Source organism: Erithacus rubecula (assembly GCF_903797595.1).
Source record: "Erithacus rubecula genome assembly, chromosome: 10".
NCBI lineage: Eukaryota > Metazoa > Chordata > Aves > Passeriformes > Muscicapidae > Erithacus > Erithacus rubecula.
Window position 1 is genome coordinate 18,779,140 of NC_136662.1, and position 17,711 is coordinate 18,796,850.

The following is a 17,711-nucleotide window of genomic DNA, read 5'->3' on the forward strand; positions in this document are numbered from 1 at the left end:
TTTGCTTGGGACACGTTGAATGCTTTGTCCCAGAGTAAGTAACACCCCAAATCAACTCTGTTTACAAATATAGTAGCAACCCCCCCGAGGAAATCCAGAGTTCAGCGTTTCAGAAGCACATATGCAAGATGAACACAATAAACTCCTTTTCGTTTGACAAAAAAACCAACCCACTTCTGCCTAAACACGTGGCAGAATGTGCTAACAGTGAGTTTTGTTTTATTTTTAAGGGGCAGTGCCACTTACAGCTAATGCATATAAATGTGTACGTGAATATATTTTACATATATCTATATACATACAGTACATATACACACACACGCACGCGCACACACACACAGATGATGCAGACCATTACAATCCCATGGTGCAATAAACAGCCAGATATACAAAAATTAACAGGTTTTCTTCAAACAGATCTTTGCTGGATGTAGAAGTCACTCACAAAAACAAAACAGATCCAAACCCCGACCCGGCTGAGTGAACGTGAGCCCCCCTGCAGCCAGCAGAGACCCGGGGCAGCTCGGGGCCGGCCCCAGCATCCTACAAGCCCCTGCTGGGGGTGACACTCACCCTCAGAGACCTTTTCTTTCGTCTTTGGATGCAGAAACTTTCTCCAAATCCCGAGCCTCTTGCTACAAGCACGTGGGAAGTGCATGGGAACGGTGTTGATACAGGGGGAAATGTCCCTCTGCCAACCTGCCAATGCCGATCCCACAGAAGCAATCCCAAGGGAAGGTGGTGGAGGGGGGCATCAAATTAAAGCTGCTTTCTCTAATACAGGTTGATCAACAAAGCGGGTTTTTTTCTGTCAAAAAGGGCCCGTCTCACTTTTTTCTTCCTTGCCTCTGAAGCTCATATTACATTTTTTAAAGGCAAACTTTAGAACAAATGGCGAGTCTAGTTATAAAATACGGTGAGTCTATGCCAATAGCAATTTAAAAAACACAAATTCTGCATTAATTGTATGGAGCCAGCCCCAAAGACGAGCACTTCAAGCACTGTCATCATCTAAACAGTTAACAAGCTAAAGCTCCCAATCTGCCCCTTTGAACAAACAGGAAGGAACTGAAAAGATTTCAAGAGAGATTTTTTTTTTTTTTTTGGATTGTTTTTTTTCCCCCCTTGCCATTCGGTGGAAAGTATTTCTGCCCACAGAATGCAAGATTCACAAAAATGTTGGCCAAACTTCACGTAACCCCGTCCAAAGCTGCTGCTCATGCAGGGCTGCACTGGCCCAGCCTCCCGAACAGCCGGCGCTTCCTTGGGCTGGTCCTTCCCTTCTCCGGGCTGCTCGTGTGCCAAGGGAAACAAGGGCAGCAGTGCAAGCTCCCTTCCCATGCTCAAAGGGCAGCAGCTCCTCCAGGACTTTATCAACTCCCCAGCCCTCTCCTGCATGTGCATTTAAGGAGAGTACAACTGGTTATTCCAAAGGGAAGGGTCTGCCCTGGCATCTCCTCTCATTTTGTGGTTCCAGGCAGAGGTTTCTGCTTGGTCTGTCTCCTGCTTCATCAAACTACAACCAGAGGGATGCTTTAGGGTGCTGATCCTTCCTCTCCACTGAAAATATATGATTTGAATGCTGAATTTGAGCAAGCCTGACCCCCCCTCCCCTCCCCTCACAGCATCTTTGTTCTTCGGGAATGTTATTTTGATTTTGCTATCGCAAAAGCAGAGGTTGCAAATCAACTATAAAGAAACTACACATAAGAAAACTTGATTTTAAACATGGTCTAAACAAAACAACCCCCAACCCATCATAGTGCTTTGTAAAACTGCATTTTGAACCTGTCTGTCTCTTACCCCTCCTGATCCACAAGCAGTACCTGTTTCATGTCTGCACAATGCAGCAAGCATACAAGACTCACTAACATTTCAGATTTTTATTCCCTGTTAGTGTAACAAAAAATAAAAAATAAACAGACATTCAAAAACAGAAGTGAGATTGTTCAAGTACCAAATAAGGGGCTTTTCCAAACCTAAAGTGTGACACTCCTATAGCAATTCTGGTGCTTTAAACAGCCACAGCACTCAGTTACAGACATGGTGCCACCTAAGCCTGCAGAGAGCCCAGGATTTGGGGCAGCCAAGACCCTCATCCTTCTCCTGCCCTCCCCAAAACAGCACTAAGTGTCAACATTCATTTCCACAGTCCCATTTCAGTTGCCTGGCTTTGCAAGGGAGAAACTTTGATTTTTGCCCTGCTGTGACTAGAATTCAACTGTGATTACATGTAAGGTTTTTTTCTTCCTGGGAATGGCTTTTGGTTGTGGAAGTCTTGCTAACACTAGTGTCAGCGAGAAAAGAATCAGGCCCATCACATTAAATGGAAAACTTCTAGAATATCTGCCACCACAAGAGAGATGAGGGTGGAAGGAGCATTATTTTTTTTTGGCATAAGACAAAGGGCTGTACTGGATATAACTCTAGACTGCAACTACCAATGGTGCAAAGCAGCAGCTCACTTTACTGCTGATGAGAATGAAATAAAAACCCAAACACAACCCCAAAACTAGAGCACTCCAGTATCAGAAGGTGGACAATTGCACATAACTGCTTCACACACTAGTGAAGCATCTGTTGGGACATCCCTCTGTTTCTAGGTTGGTTCTTCTCATGCTCAGATTACTTGTAATCAACAAACAAACTAGTGGGAAAAGATTTGTAACTTATTAACTTCAAAAACATGGCACTCGTGGCTGACACAATAGGGCCAATGGCAACTGTGGAAGCAGACCTGATTTCCATCCATACCAATACAAAATACTGAATCACCCCTAATTCCCTGCAAATATACTTTAAAACAGATTAGAAGAAACTGTGCATATTTGAGTTTCAGCATCCCCTCCCCCCCCCCCATTTAACACTGTGCAAAAGTTATTTATTTAACTCTACATATATATTTAATACAATATGGGTCAGTGAGATCAATGCTCCTCTAAGTGTAGCCTGGTACCAGATGGCTGCTAAGACAGTGAGGCTACTTCCCCCTTTCCTCTTGATGTTCTGACTCTTAGAATTAAAACCTTCTCACATCTTGCTGTTTTAAAAGAACTTGAGTTTCTTTGTTTTGCCTGTGTTCACATTTCCTGTATTTGTTTCAGGCTTAACAGCTGCTTTTCATCCTGGGGTGTAATCCTGCACCTCACAGGCCCAATTCTGATTTCTCAGTCATGCAAGTGTAGAACAGCTCCTGGAAGCTGTGGGTTTTCTCACAGGTCTAATGCTTCTGAGCAAACAGGATTAGGCCAAGCACAATGAGAGGTGCAGGACCAGGCTCTTACCCCATAGATCACACCAGCTACATGTGTCAATTGATTTTATACCAATTTTCATTTGCTCTGTGAGTGCAAAATAGTTCCAAAAAGAATCTGTGCAATAACAGGTGCCAGTCAATGGGGAACCATGGCAGCAGCTGGGGCTTCAGGTGCCTGAACCAAACACAGAGAGAGACAGTGGCAAACAGCCTCAGGAGACTGCTCAGAATAATGCAGCCAATACAAGGAATGCAGGCTTCATCTGCCCATAGCCTTGCTCTGAAAGTTTGGGCAAAACTGAACTTCAGAGAACCCTTCAGGATGGCTTATTGGTTCTGGGTCCATCATTCACAGCAAATACATCACCTGTGATCAGCAAAAAGAGCTTGAGGAGCAAAGGGCCAAGAGTCCCAACTCACTCACACCACGATAAAGCCAAGCCACCTTCACAGATGCTAATGGAATTACACTGTATTTACCTTGGCAGAGCCAGGGCTGGAGCCTGGACCAAGACCTCACAGGATCAATCAGATTCCACTACAGGGAGACTTTAGACAGCCCTGCTCTGCTATCCTGCTGCTGTCAGGACTGTGAGGGTGTGCCAGGATTTATGAGCCTGGAAGTAGATCTGTGCCTGTTTAAAACAAAACTGAGCCCTACCTGAAATTGGGGCAGATGTGTAACACTTTGGCCAGGTAACCTGCAGGGATCAGAAACATGGGCCTCATCAGCCTCAAATGTTAACACTGTAAGAGAGTGCAGAGAGATCACAAGGGCAGGGGAAAATCAGACACTCCTCTCACACAGGTTTTTCTACAGGCACGAGGCACCTGGCTGTTGCTTGTCCCTTTGAACTGATTTCCTTTATTGAGCATTTGGTCTCAGCCCAGCATCAAGGGAATGCTAGATGCCTAAGAGGTGTGAGAATGGCAGCTGCACAGCTACCAGATTAGAACTGCAAATTAGCCAAGAAAAAATTCCATGTCCACAGACCACTGAGGAAACCATTCAAGATTTCCACTAACAGCAAAGGCTATGTCTCATTTTTCCTTTTTTCCTGGGGAAGTAGAAGGGACACAAACAGATGTGGTTCATTTTGACAGAGCAGCTTATGCGAATTTTATTCTTCTCTCACACAGTTCTGAGTTTTGGTTAAGCTTTGTAGGGCATCATTTAAATGAGAAAAGTGGCACCTACAGAATTCCTTGCCTGAAGATTGCACTCTGGCCAATTAGGAAGTGTCTGGGATGCAGCAAGGTCATTAGTGCAAAATAAAAAATGTCATGGCATGCCAGGCAACCAGACTACCCTTCCTGCAATGGCTGTCAGTGCTCCAGCCTTGTCACTTCCCTACTTGTGAATTCAAGACATTCAGTGAAATAATACTTCTAATGTAAACAATATACATCAACAAGCCTGGCACTACTGCCCAGGCATTACAGAAAAAAGCCATTTGAACAGGAAATCAGCCCCAGGGTCAGAAACGGGTCTCTAGCATTCTCAGACCTGCATGACTGTCTGCTTCCTGTCCTGCACAATGGGTGCATTGCAAGGGAAACGCTTCCAGTAAAGGGAACAAAAGTAACTTTCAAGGTTGCACACTGAACAATTACTTTGCCAGTTGTGCTTTGATGCCAAGTGGTTCAGTTTGCCAAACTTAGTTCTTTTTCATTTTAGAAGCTTAAGGAATGGAAATAAGCTGCTTTGTACACTTTCCAGGGAGGGGATTTATTTGATGATTGCTGTAGTTGATGAAGCCCAGGACTACCCACTCCAGTATTTGACAGCAGCCCTTGCCAAAGGATGGTACCAGACACCCTATAACTGAGGAGTATGGCTCTCATCCCCTCCTGTGTTCTGCATCATGTCTAAAATAACTACAAGGGAATTTAGATTATACCAGAGTAAAATCTTGCTTGGCTGCAGTGGTGTGAGAGTTCAGAACCCAGCTTGCAAAGAACAAATCAGAGGAAATCTAGGGTTAGCATGCTCATTTCTTACAACTGGAAGTAACTACACCCCACCAAAGACCTGGGCACAATAAGCCATCCAGGAGCATTTGATTACACCAACCTCTTCTGTACCAAAATCAAGTGTTACAAGAGTCTGTCACTGTTCAGCAAGAGACCTGCAGCAGGTCAGTGCAAGCTTCATTCTGGTTTACATTCTGAAGCACAGTATCATTAAAACTCTGAAAACAGAATCCCAAGCTGAGGAACAGGAGGGAGAGGGGGTGAATAAAGAGGAGAGTGAGCAATTACATCAGATCAGACAAATCTAGTGTTTTGAAGCCACACAATGTTTAGCTTTTCCTTTTATTTGTTTCAAGTTTTGGTGCAGAAAGTATGTGCGGATGCTAATGCAACCTCCCCTGTAAGTGCTTGATCTAGCAACAAACAAAGTTTTGGCGTGTTCAGTTTGGTTACGTTTCCTTTAAGCGAAGACCTGTAGTGCCATTGAAACCAAAACTTTGTTACTGTTGGCAAATAATAAAGCAACTTTTCTTTTACAAGCATTTTTCCATTTAAATAAAAACCTGAAGCTTTCCCATAATTCCTTTGGTCTTCTCTCACCAAATTCCATGCTACCTCAAGACAAGCTCTCTTTTGGAAGTCTGGCTGAATTGCAGTGAAGCTGCTAAAATTAGCAGAGAAGAATTGCTGTGGCAGAGTTTCCCCCTAGTTTGTTGGGAGTTTAAGACTGAAAGACATTACCAGTGCCTCAGGTAGAGGCTCCAAATTGTATCTACTAGAACAAGAGAAAACAAAATCCAACTAGAAGTTCCACTGAAGGTGCCTGGCAAAAAATCATCTCCATAAAATGATGCTCTGCTTCCAGTATTTTCATATGCGTTGCGTTGAGTTTATTCCCCTCATAAGGAAACAAAAGTATTGGTGTAAAAGCACAGCTGAGCTTTTAAGGTAGCACCAGGACACCTACACCCAAGTTGTCGTCTTGTTGCTGCTAGGCCTCTTTTTGATTCACATTCACAGAATCACTTCTTGTGCAAAACAAGCAGTCTAAGGAGAAAGAATGCCCTCCGAGTTCTAATAAAAATTGTAGAAAAGAATCCAAGATAAGCCAACGCTTTCCTCCTCCCCAAAATTTACCTGCAGAGAGAGGGGGGCATCTGTGCGTAGACAGGATAGGCAAGCCTGACATTTAGGGAATCATTGTGTTGGACAAGGGATGTCTGCTGGTAATGAAGAACCAAATCCTTAAGTGTGCTGTACAGGTTGTATGGTTCTGCAAACCCATAACCTCTTGGAGTGCTGTAGATCACACAGTGTTTCACTTCTCCATCAGCTCTGCAAGGAAAGCAAAGAGGAGAGTTTAACATAAAAGGACAAACCCAAAGTGACAGTCTATTAACAATTAACTAATGCAGCAACTCCAGCAGTCACTGGATTACATAATGGAGGACCCAGTAGACGCAAGTGGAGGAGATTAATATAGTCTGTGGAGAAACAGTGCTTCAGGGCATGTGATTAAACCCTCTTGCATAATAATCCACATAAGAGGACTCCTCCATCCCAGCAGTACAATTCCCTACTGCATTGTTCTCCAAATGGTCCTTGGGAAAAAAGTCAAGAGCTGAACCAAGAAGATAAGCACCTGAAATCAGCAATGACTTGGTGCTCAACTCACCTAGAAACCTTTCCACTAAGCAAAGAAACCAAAACTCACAAATTATCAGGACCTACAAAGTCTTCCATGAAGCACAGTACTAACCTTCCATGTGCATTTTTCACTGTTAAGCATGGGATGGGTTCAAGCTGATTCATTATCTGAAGCCATAGCGACTGAGTCTCTAACTTGGCAAAGCAGCTACTGGAGCACAGCAATTCCAAAGCTGCTAGAAAAACTTATCTGCCAGAAAGATCAGGTATTATGTAATCCCTGTACTGGAGCCTGTTACAACCCTAGTCACATGTAGGAACAGGTTCCTTTGTGCCACCCCTTGGCGAGCCTATAGCAGGATCCTAACCAAACAAAAGCATCTGATGAACCCAACACTTGAGTGACCGCAATGAACAGAGCACTGAACACAGCAGATACTACAGTCCTCAGTTACCTTGAGGAGCTAAACCTTCATATATTCATTTCTCAGACTTGTGCTCAGAAGCAATTAACCTCATGTGAAATAAATCAGTGAAAGCCATTTTGGACTCCAGGACAAGCTTGAAGGATTTTTAGATAATGGAGCTGGAGTATTTCTGACCTTCATTACACCAGCATAAAATGAAGTGAAATACAAGAAATCAATGCAAGGTTGTATGAATGTCACCAAAACTACTGCTCACAAATAATCCTCTGAAGCATCACCATTACCTCACACATACAAGAAAAGGATCTAGAGTTGGGAATGTCTGAAAATGAAAATGGAGGATGTCACACCTTTACAGCCCCACTTTATTTCTTCCCATGTGCCCCTTAGCAGGGAAGAATATAGGAGAATTAGGCCCTTACTACACAGCTTCAGGTTGGGATACTTCAGAATTTTGTACTAACTACTGTGGGAACTGCAGAGGCTACAGGGCTCCAGTTATTGCACATTCAAAGCACATTTTTGTTACAAAGCTTTTACCATGCCGGTCTTCCTGCAAACATGCAACACATTCCAATGGGTAGGCCTAAGCTAGGCCTGGCTTTTGTTCTCCAAAATAAAGAGCTTTGGTAGAGATTTATGAATTGAGTAGTTAGAACAAAAAGGAAAACAGACTTACACCACAGAACAAGCATAACATCCTTTCTTGCTACTCTCGCGAATTAAAAATGCTCCGTCAGGTTTCCCACAGAGCAAGTCTTCCGCTTGGATACGGTTGAGATCCCCAACAAACCAAGTTTTCTCATCATGATGTGGCAGGTTTTCATCTTCTTCATTCACAAAGTATGTGCTGAAAGGATAAATTTGTTAACCAGTGATCAGTGAAGGAGTTAATAAACAGAGCTATTTTCACAGAAATCGTACAAAGAAATACCAGAATTGCCCAAATTGTGAGGTTGGGCTCTTAGCAAACACATATTAAAGGCTTCCACTTAGATCTTAATTTTAATCCTACATGTTGCAGCAGAGTTGCTGCTTCACATGACTCCAGTCCTTTATTGAGAAACTGGTGGTTTTTGTTACCAACCCCACAAAGAGAAAACACTTATTAATGGAACACTTCTCAATAAAATCATATGCATAGTGACACTTACTCATCAATATTTTCATTTTTGATCCCCAGCCAGTCATTTATTCGCTTCTGTCTCACCCCCTTGTGATTGAGCCATCTGCCAGAAGAAGAGAACATTAATACATTACTTCAGAGCATGTGTATGGGTTTTCTTAGTGAGCAAGCTGAAGCTCAGACACAAGAGAAACAGTCTGTGTCCAGCCCAGGGACATTAGGAGCTGGATAACAGTGGGGGTGAAATCAAGTGTGGGTATAAGCAATATTTGAGACACCTAACAAAAAGAAGTATTACCATCTGTTGTATTAGCAACCACAGGCTTTGTTTATAACTAATTTTTCTTAAATTCCTTATTTACAGGACTTGCAGAATGTGCACCTAATTGTGGCTGGCTCTTTAAATAATGAAGTCATGAAGAAGCCAACCAGCCCTCAGACATCCCCTGCCAGACTGTAGCACCTTAACGCCAACAGAACTTTGGTTATGAAAAGAAAATTAAACTCTCATTATCCTGATGGAAACAGCCATTAATCAGATTCATCAGAGACACTATTCTGAGGTATGGGTCAGGCTTACTTACACAAGATACTGATCTCTGATTTTGCGCAGCTGAATTAGGTCAGGCTTGATACTGTTCATTTTCTTATCAGTCTCCCTGTTGTCCAGAGCTTGCTTCTTCAAGTCTTGTTCCAGGCGCATTTTACTGTCATGGATCTCACCCAGGCGTGATTTTAATTTTTCATAGTTCATCATTATCCTACAAATGAGTATGAGAGAAGAGGTCAAACCAGCCCAGAAGGACTGAACTTAGTGGTAGCACTTACAGAAGAGCATCACAGAACTACCATAACAGCAACTCCTCCCCTTGACCACCTCATCCTTACATGAAAATTACTGTACAAGTGACAGGAAAGACCTCTTGCCAGGGGGCCTGCAACCTTCAGTTTACCTTAATATATTTCCTTCTGGCAGAGATGCAGGAAGAAATTGTCTGTAGGAAGATAAGCTAGAACAGATTCCTTCTTCACTGTCAGATTCAGTTTTTGTTATATCAATAATGTGAGCCCACCACAGGTATCAACAATAGCAAGATTTCAAATGCAAACTTCAATTATGACCAAGAGCTACCAGGAATTAATGCTGCCTGTCTCTTCATTCAAGATTAGTTTGCAGGTTTGGTGTGATGCAGGAAAATTACATCTTTTGCTTGTTGATTATCTTTACTCAGAATGAAGCACCCCAAGTACATAGTGAGATTGCTACACTTAACTGTTTCTGGTTCAAAAATCTCCTTAAGGTGGTTTATAAAGCACCATGTGAAGTGAGGCACTACACCTGGCCTTTCTTCAAAGGCTCAGATCCAGCTTTTTCTGCTAATACCCTCTTGGAAGGACAGTTTCAAACAAGGCATTCACTGAATTTGTTAGATGACAGCTACGAAACATTGATCTTCTCTGAAAGACTAAAACTGACTATGGACAATGAGATTTACCAGATTTACAGTCATTTCACAGTTTGCAAGTAAAGAGTTCTCTGAATTATATTCTGAGCAAATCCAAATAGAAATGGGATAAGCAAATTAAATCATTATGTCCTGTTCTTTCCTGGTCGTCATCACAGTATCTTGATTTACTGAAGTTAAGAGAGGATAATCCAGAGATTTCTCAGCTCGGCAATTCCTTGAGAGAAGAGAGCTTTACTGAAGGCTGAGATACCTTGGGGGAAGGTTTCAGAAAACACTGAGCTTACAAAGTGGTTTATATGATGCTGTAATGGCAGTGCAAGTGTGGACACCACCAGGTGCGAGCTCACCGTTCAATTTCCTTGTCGTTGCCCTCCCTGCGGAATCGCTCGATGTATTCTTTGCTGTATCTCTCTTGTGAGTGGCACTGTTCCTCAAATATCTTAATTGTTTCATTAAATGCTTCAATTGCAGTTCTCTTCATCTGAATTTCCTATGTAAGGAAAGAGTTCTTCATCATTTGTTCATAATATAGATGACAATGCAAGACTCGATTATGTTCCCTAAACTGACTGAGAAGATGATCTTTTTTCCCCCCACTAAATTAAAATAGGATTAATCAGCTTTAAATTCAGTCAAATGTCTGCGTAGGGTCAGGAAAGAACTGGGCAGCCTTACTCCCTGTAAGTCTACCCTCCTCCCCTACACGATGCTCTCTATTAGGCTGCAAACCCCTCAAACATTTTAGTCATATTTTCCATCTTAGTTTGCAGGAAAACTGCCAGCAAACCTCCTCCCCATATATGAACTATCTTATTTTACAAGAAGAAGTCCAAATACTGTATTCACACTTCCTTAATGCATAATATCTGGTAACTGACTTGCACACGATTTCACAAAAAAACTGGCCAAATGGCCAAACCCTTCTACATCTCTCACTGCAGCATGTGGCAGCTGGAAATACTCAGCAGCCAAGGAAGAAGCCTCCAGTGTAAAGCTTGTAAGTGCTGGCCTTCTCCCCAGCTTCACCTTGTAAAAGTGCAGCTCCTCTTTTTTCCTTGCCCCATACCATACCTCTATGGCTATCAGCAACAGGCAATGTTCACTGCTTCCCTCAAACATGAAACTTCCTTGCTCTATTCCACAATTTACTATGATTTTTCCTTATATTGCCTTTATTAGCCTTAGGTTAAAATAATTTTATTTGCTTTTTAAACAAAAATAAACACACTCTACAAAGAGCCAAAAGCAGCACCAACCTGGGATGTTCTGGTATATTCTTCATACAATTTGTCATACTCTTTGCTCTTTTCCTGATACTGAGCATGGTATTCTTGAAGCTTTTTACCTACTGCATCTATGTTATCTTCTTTCACCAACTGATCCTGCACATACAAAGAGCTATTAAGTCTTCAAGCAAAGCAGCTTTTCCTTAAGAGTATTCATTTGTCCACTTACACACATTTGCATTTTACAGATATTAGCACCCTGATTTATAATCCAGTTTCTGGAGAGCACTGCATGTAAATCTGCCTTCCTTTGTGCGACATGTTCCATAGTTTACAGACACAAGGAACTGGAACTATGGGACACCAAGGGCCATGCCAAAATACTAAACTTCCAAAAGCACACCACACCTTACTTTCAGGATTGGTATCCCCAGTTCAAGAAAGAAGAAAGCAAATTGCTTAGAATCTTCAGATAAAGATCAGAGTTGTGGTGTTTTGTTTTTTTTCTTTTCTTTTCTTTTCTAAAAAGCTCTGCAGATCTTTTTCTTTAATGCAAAAATGTGTTTTGGGCTACCGAATAAAAGTTTAAAAAATGTTCTTGAAAAATGTAGATGGCTATGCATGGAGTGAGCAGCTGCACAGCTCATATGGGTAGCACTGGCTAGAACAGTGCTCAGTGGGTTTACAAGGATCCAAGGAGAAATTAAAAAGTTTCTCAGAGGTTCAACTCTGCTGCCTGTCAGGGTTTCAGTTCTCTGTTGGGTTTAGATGGAGATTGGGAACCTAATAAAATGTAGCAGTTTAGATGGTTAGACAATTTTGAAGAAGCAAGTGAGGCCAAATATGAGAATTAATCTTTAAAAAAAACCCTCAAAAAACATGCTATTCATAGAGAAACCCCAAAATTATACACACATCTGCAATTTTTTTCTTGTCTGCACTAAAAGCTATTGGGGTCTGATGAAGATCTTACCTGCTGGTACCGGGACACGGGATACATCAACTTGACATCGAGCTTGGGGTTGTACTGAGCCAGGGACTCATTGCGGTAGTGGTTAATGAGCTCCACAACAGAATTAAATGTCAATGGGTCAGAAAAGCCGTATTTTCCATCCCGATGGTAGATCTTTATCAGTTTGTTGTTGCCACCCTTCCTGTAAAGTACAGTCGTTCAGAGGTTTTGCTGTGTCCCTCCCATCCCTCATCAGTGCTAAGGATGATGACACCATGAAATTCCTGGGCATGTGGCACCCTCACTGTACACCTTCACAGTGATTCTTTACACAGCAGCAGCATTAAGTAGTTTAAGAGTCAATACACACAGAATTATCATCAGATTATTTGAACAGGAGCAAAGCCCAAAGTAAATCTCTTCCTATGTGTTAATTCTGGAGCCAGCTTATTGTATTTAAGTCCTAGTTTTGCCAGAAGTTTTGCAAGGGAAAAGGAGGATGCTGAAGGCTGAATAAAGGAGCCATAAGAAAACCCAAACCCATCATTTCCTGCAATTCAGGGTCACTAATAGCATACAACTGAGTACAGATTTGTACAATTATTAATGAAACTTTTTGAGTTATAGGTGCTAATACAGGATACATATATATACAAAATCCTTTGAGGAGTACAAAATGGTTGTAAATTTAGTTATCCAGATTTATATACTCTAGTGGTTTCCCCAAATATAGTGCTTATTTCTTCCTTTTTTTCCCAACAAGAGACTGTTTACACACTGTCCTGTCCTTCTCCTGCACTTAAAATTTTGCCTCCTAAAGACAGCTGTATTCAGTAAAATAACCAAATCATGCCAAACCTTAGCACACAGGCTGCGAACGTGGAGGCAGAAGTTAAAGCAGAATTTTAACTACACCCTTGGGATCAAACCTACCACTAAGGCAATGGAATTTCACAGCAGCATCAAGTACTTCTGTATCACAGTAACTCCCAAGGGTGTGCTACTAAGGCTGTGGCTTCTTTGCCTCACCTGCTTGTCCCTAACAATCAGCCTTGGGAGCCTGTCAGAGGCAAGTGGCTGGGCAGGCTGGGCAAGGCACCAGAGCCAGTCACATGAGGTTTCTGCCTAACTGCAGCAGACAGGGCTGGGGCAGCTCTGGGAAACCTGCCACTGGCAGACGATTTTAATGAAGAAAAGAACATGGCTCCAAGTCAGTATTTCCTAAACTCTAGATCAGAAAGCACAAGATACTTTTTACCAAGACACTGTGTTCAGTTCTCCAGAGCTGCACACTGATGAGGTATTCAACACTCTCCCATTAATCAAAGACCTGGTTACAAACACCTTTTACCTTAGCAGTTCTGAAACTATGGAGTACTCCTGAGCAGCTCTCCTCCCTGAGTCCCATCTCACCTACACAGAGATCCTTAGGGTAGTATTTAATGAGGGACAGGACTCCATGCACAGAGCAGAGCTGACTGTCAGACTGGCTCTTTATTCGCGTGTTCTGTGATGTGCAGAGCTGGGAACATCTCTCAGCTTGAGCCACACGAGCTTTACAGAGCCAGGGCTGTCACTGGTATGGCAACAGCTCCTCAGGGCTTTGCTGAGGGGACCACAAGTGCCCAGTGCTCACCGCAGTGTCAGAGTGTAGTCTCCCTGCATCTTGGTCGATGCGTCGCGCACCAGGAATGTTCCATCTGGCATGTCTCGTAATTTGTCATTGACTTCTTCCCTGGAGAATGGAAAGAGAGGCAAAATTAGAAGTGCTAAGGACATGATCATCTTTGCCACAGGTAAAACATCAGACCCAGCAGCACCAATGTCTGCAGAGTTCAATCTTCTGTCACGCTCAGGCTCTTCAGTTTTTTAGGCCACCTAAAGCAAGTCTCAGCTTGTGCAGCTGTACTGAAGAAAAGTAGCAGCAGCCAACTGCCACTTAGGAAGGAGTCTCTGTTTAAACAACAGTAGCAGCTGTGACTCAGTTCACAACCTTCCCCTTTAATCTGTTCAGGTTTTAAAGTCCACACTGGAACAGGTGCCCTTTGAGAAGCCAGTCCTGACCTCTTAAGACATGGTCTCCAGAATCACAGCTCAAAGGTGCCTAGAGTTTAGCACAGTTTTAGTCTCAAGAGGCTCATTATTGGCTTAACTCTGATCTTATTTACAGCCCTTTTAAACCACTACAACCTTGCTAGCTTCAGTGCAACTTTTCCTTATTTACAACTGAGGCAGAAGGATACTGAGTCCAGAGCTTTAAGCTAAACCAAGAAATCTTTTAATGAAAGCGAGTACCTGTAAGCATTAAGAAAATCATTTCAGGTGAAGAGATATGCATCTGGCTTATGAGCATTTCACCCAGATTATGTATCTCACTTTATAACAGTCCCTCAAAGGATTTGGAAGCCCTAAGCACTTTTAACACCATCATTTGGAAACTAAAGTTTCTCAGGTAGCCTGAACATTCTTTCGGTGCTGCAGAAAGCCTAGCTGAATCTTACAAAGAAAAATCAACAGCAGGTTTTTTTGTTCAAATACTAAGGAACAAAAGTATTCAAAAGAATAACAAAAGAATAGCCTTAGCTTGATTTAGCTACCTGAAAACTATTTTGTTAGTAAAACTGGCTCCTACTGAGTATCACATGCTCACATTCATTTACTCCTCTCAGACCATTTTGCAGATTGGACCCAGTTAACTCCTTTTTGAATGGACAGATATGACCTACAAGTTTGGGTCTGCAAGTTGCACCCTGGAGCTCATGACAGAATTTTCAGCACAAGTCCTTAATTGAAGAACATTGCTCCTGCCCTGCTAGGCTGTACCTGCTGGCAGCCAACCCAGGGTCATAAACAATTCCATCTTCACACGAGCGTGTATCAAGTTTTAATCTAATAAAGCCACTCCAATGTGATTTGCAGTGCATTAGCTCCTGCCATCATGTGCACTGCTAATTGGGGGACAAATCCACAGTCAATAAACTGATACCAATATTGAGCACTTTTAAACAAACTCTTTCTAGTGGGTTTTGTGATCGGGTTTTGCCACTCTGCTTCAGCTTAAAATTAACAGAAAAATATCTCTGCCAAGGCCTTTCAAAAGCAAGATCTATGAGGGTTTGCTTTATAAAAAGATAAGGGTGGTACAATAAAGATATGGAAACTTTATTTCCCTTCTCAGAACGTCAGTGAGATTATGTGGCAAACACAGTCTTCATGCCTCTATCTGCCAAAGTGCTTCAAAGTATTATGTGCACAGGTTTGAGCAATTCCTGGTCACACTCCCAGCATGCTCGCCTGTCCTTTTACAGCTCCAAATTCTAGATCCTTCAGAAGTGCCTTAAGAGGGTAAGAGATGACTGAACATTTCAGCTCTTTTATGCAATTAAGTATATAAAACCAGGCCTTTCATTTTCTGAACCTAGCTCAAGCCATCTATTTTCTCAAGTACATAGAAAAGGGTTTTTTTAAGAGGCAGAACTTAGTTTGTTTGGTATGTGTCTGTATCATCTGCTCAGTATAGGTGGGTGATGGTGAGCATTTGTAAGAGCTATTTTTCATGTCACCATGTAATAGAGATTAATTTAGCTGAAATTTTAAACAAATATAAGGAAACAAAAAATAAGAATGCAACTCCTTTTATTTTGAAATATTTTTACACTGACAATTTTCTGAACTGCATGCATTCCAGGATTGCATGCTTACAACACTATATTAAATACCAGATTCAGAAGCATGTCTCTTCTTTTTAAAGATTGTATTTTTGACAAATTTAAAAACTCAAAAGTAACTGTCACCAAGACTGGCAATATCTGCACCAGAAGAGCAACAACTTAAATATCCTGAATCCAACTGAATACTTTCCCTTAGATGATTTGCCAAGCATAGTCCTAAAGCAGTAAAATGCTGCCTGAAGTAGGCATGTTCTTTTTGTCTTGGATTCTAGCAGGCTTATCCTACTTTTAACAATATATATTAATAGATTTTAATTAATATATTCTAAAATATTGCTTACCTTGAGATGTCCCCCCAGTACCACTCTGCTTCCTGCAGAGAGAAACTGGAATTGTCTTTAATTCCATTTGTATTGACTGGTGTCATTGGTTTGGGGGGCTTTGGAGGAAGAGCTGGAAATTAAAAACAGATTAACAAAAGGTAAACAGGAGAAAATAATCACTGAACTATTAATGAAATATGACAGTAAAATAACCAAAGAAAATGTGCATCTTGAACTCAGCTTTCAAGCTCTCTCAAACCAAAAGGAACTTGTAATCTTAAGAGAAGTCTGAAGTCAACTGTTCCACTGTGACCTGAGATTTTTCAGTATCAAACACTTGCTTGAGGGAGGGGAAAAGTAAGGAGTATGAGGAAATGTGAGTTTTTGTTAAAAGAAGACTGGTGCAGGCACGACTACAAGGGCAGGTGCCGCCTAAAGCTCCAAACAAATACAAAGGTGTATTGTGCTTGAAAGCCACAGCCTGGAGAGCACTGGACACCACCGTGGAAAAACTCCAGTTGCTCAGGCATCAGCAGCCCTGAAGCCAACCCACAAGAGCAAACAGGTGAACTCTGAAGAGGGAAAAACACTGCTAGAGAGCAGTGGTGGCTGGGCAGGGCTGTATCTGTCCTAGACCCGAGGCTCACGTTTCACACTGGGTTTGCCATTTAGGCTCCTGTCTGGAACAAAGGCTGGGACTCTTTGAGTACTACAGGACACCAGGTGATAAGGGAAGGGACAGGGGACGTTAGATAACTGTCAGACTGCCTGCACTGCTTTGCATAGCTGAGCTGTTTACCACAGGAAAGGGATGCCACAGATGCCCAACAGGCAGAACTGCACACCTGCAGGACTGGTGCACGCCTGCCCAGAATTCCCCTATCCTGAATTCATGGCAAACTTTCATGGCAAATAAAACCAAACAAAAAAAACCAACCAGGCTTTACTTCCATTCTCAAAATAGGTTACACAATGTAAGGGCATACAAGACACCAAAGCTGTTTCTGTTTGGCCAGTTTTTGCTCAAACAACTTTATCATGAATCTGACTGTAAGCCCTCAATCAGTAATTCAGGCAAGTTGATGTACTGAGAGAGACTGTTTTGTGAGCAGAAATGTATTGCAGATTTTCTTTCTTATTTCTTTGGGAAAGGTATCCTGATTTCTCTCCCCTGTTTTGCAAAGACTGGATGCTTCATAAAGAACATTGCCACCAAAAATGAGCATTTTTTAGCCATTTCATGAGAGTGTTTTATGGAGGGACAGGTCACATTCACATTCTGAGTAAGAAAGCAGCTACACACATTGATTTGCTGCTAGCATGTTTCTAAGTCAGACCCTGAACATCTGTGCTCCCAGCCCTGTGCCCTTGCCATCAGATTACACAAGCACCAGCGAGCAGGCCTGACACAGTGACAACAGCCATCTTTCAGATGCACAGTCCCCATGTACACACAGAAACACAAATAAAGGCAGCAGAAAGAAGATTTTGATCTCCAGCTTCAGCACCAAATGGCTCAGCACTGAGAGATGTGCTACTTGGCACCATCCAGCTGCTCACCTCCGAGCCACACCTCCCACATTAAAGAAGAGAAAACAGGCTTCCAACTGCAGCTCCAAATACCATTTCATGCTGAATA

The 17,711-nt window shown here is 42.2% G+C and overlaps 1 protein-coding gene across 1 annotated transcript in view; it reads right to left on the reverse strand.

The window, feature by feature from the left end:
• Positions 1-1,868: 1,868 nt before the first annotated feature.
• Positions 1,869-17,711, reverse strand: part of LOC306805978 (phosphatidylinositol 3-kinase regulatory subunit gamma) — a 29,690-nt gene continuing 13,847 nt past the window's right edge. Inside the window, exons 2-10 of the mRNA XM_079314322.1 lie at positions 16,091-16,202; positions 13,715-13,813; positions 12,100-12,280; positions 11,157-11,282; positions 10,248-10,390; positions 9,016-9,192; positions 8,460-8,534; positions 7,985-8,155; positions 1,869-6,565 (exon numbers count right to left, since the gene is read on the reverse strand). Coding sequence (XP_079170448.1) covers positions 6,364-6,565; positions 7,985-8,155; positions 8,460-8,534; positions 9,016-9,192; positions 10,248-10,390; positions 11,157-11,282; positions 12,100-12,280; positions 13,715-13,813; positions 16,091-16,202 — 1,286 coding nt within the window. The 3' untranslated portion in view covers positions 1,869-6,363. The remainder of the gene's footprint in view (positions 6,566-7,984; positions 8,156-8,459; positions 8,535-9,015; positions 9,193-10,247; positions 10,391-11,156; positions 11,283-12,099; positions 12,281-13,714; positions 13,814-16,090; positions 16,203-17,711) is intronic.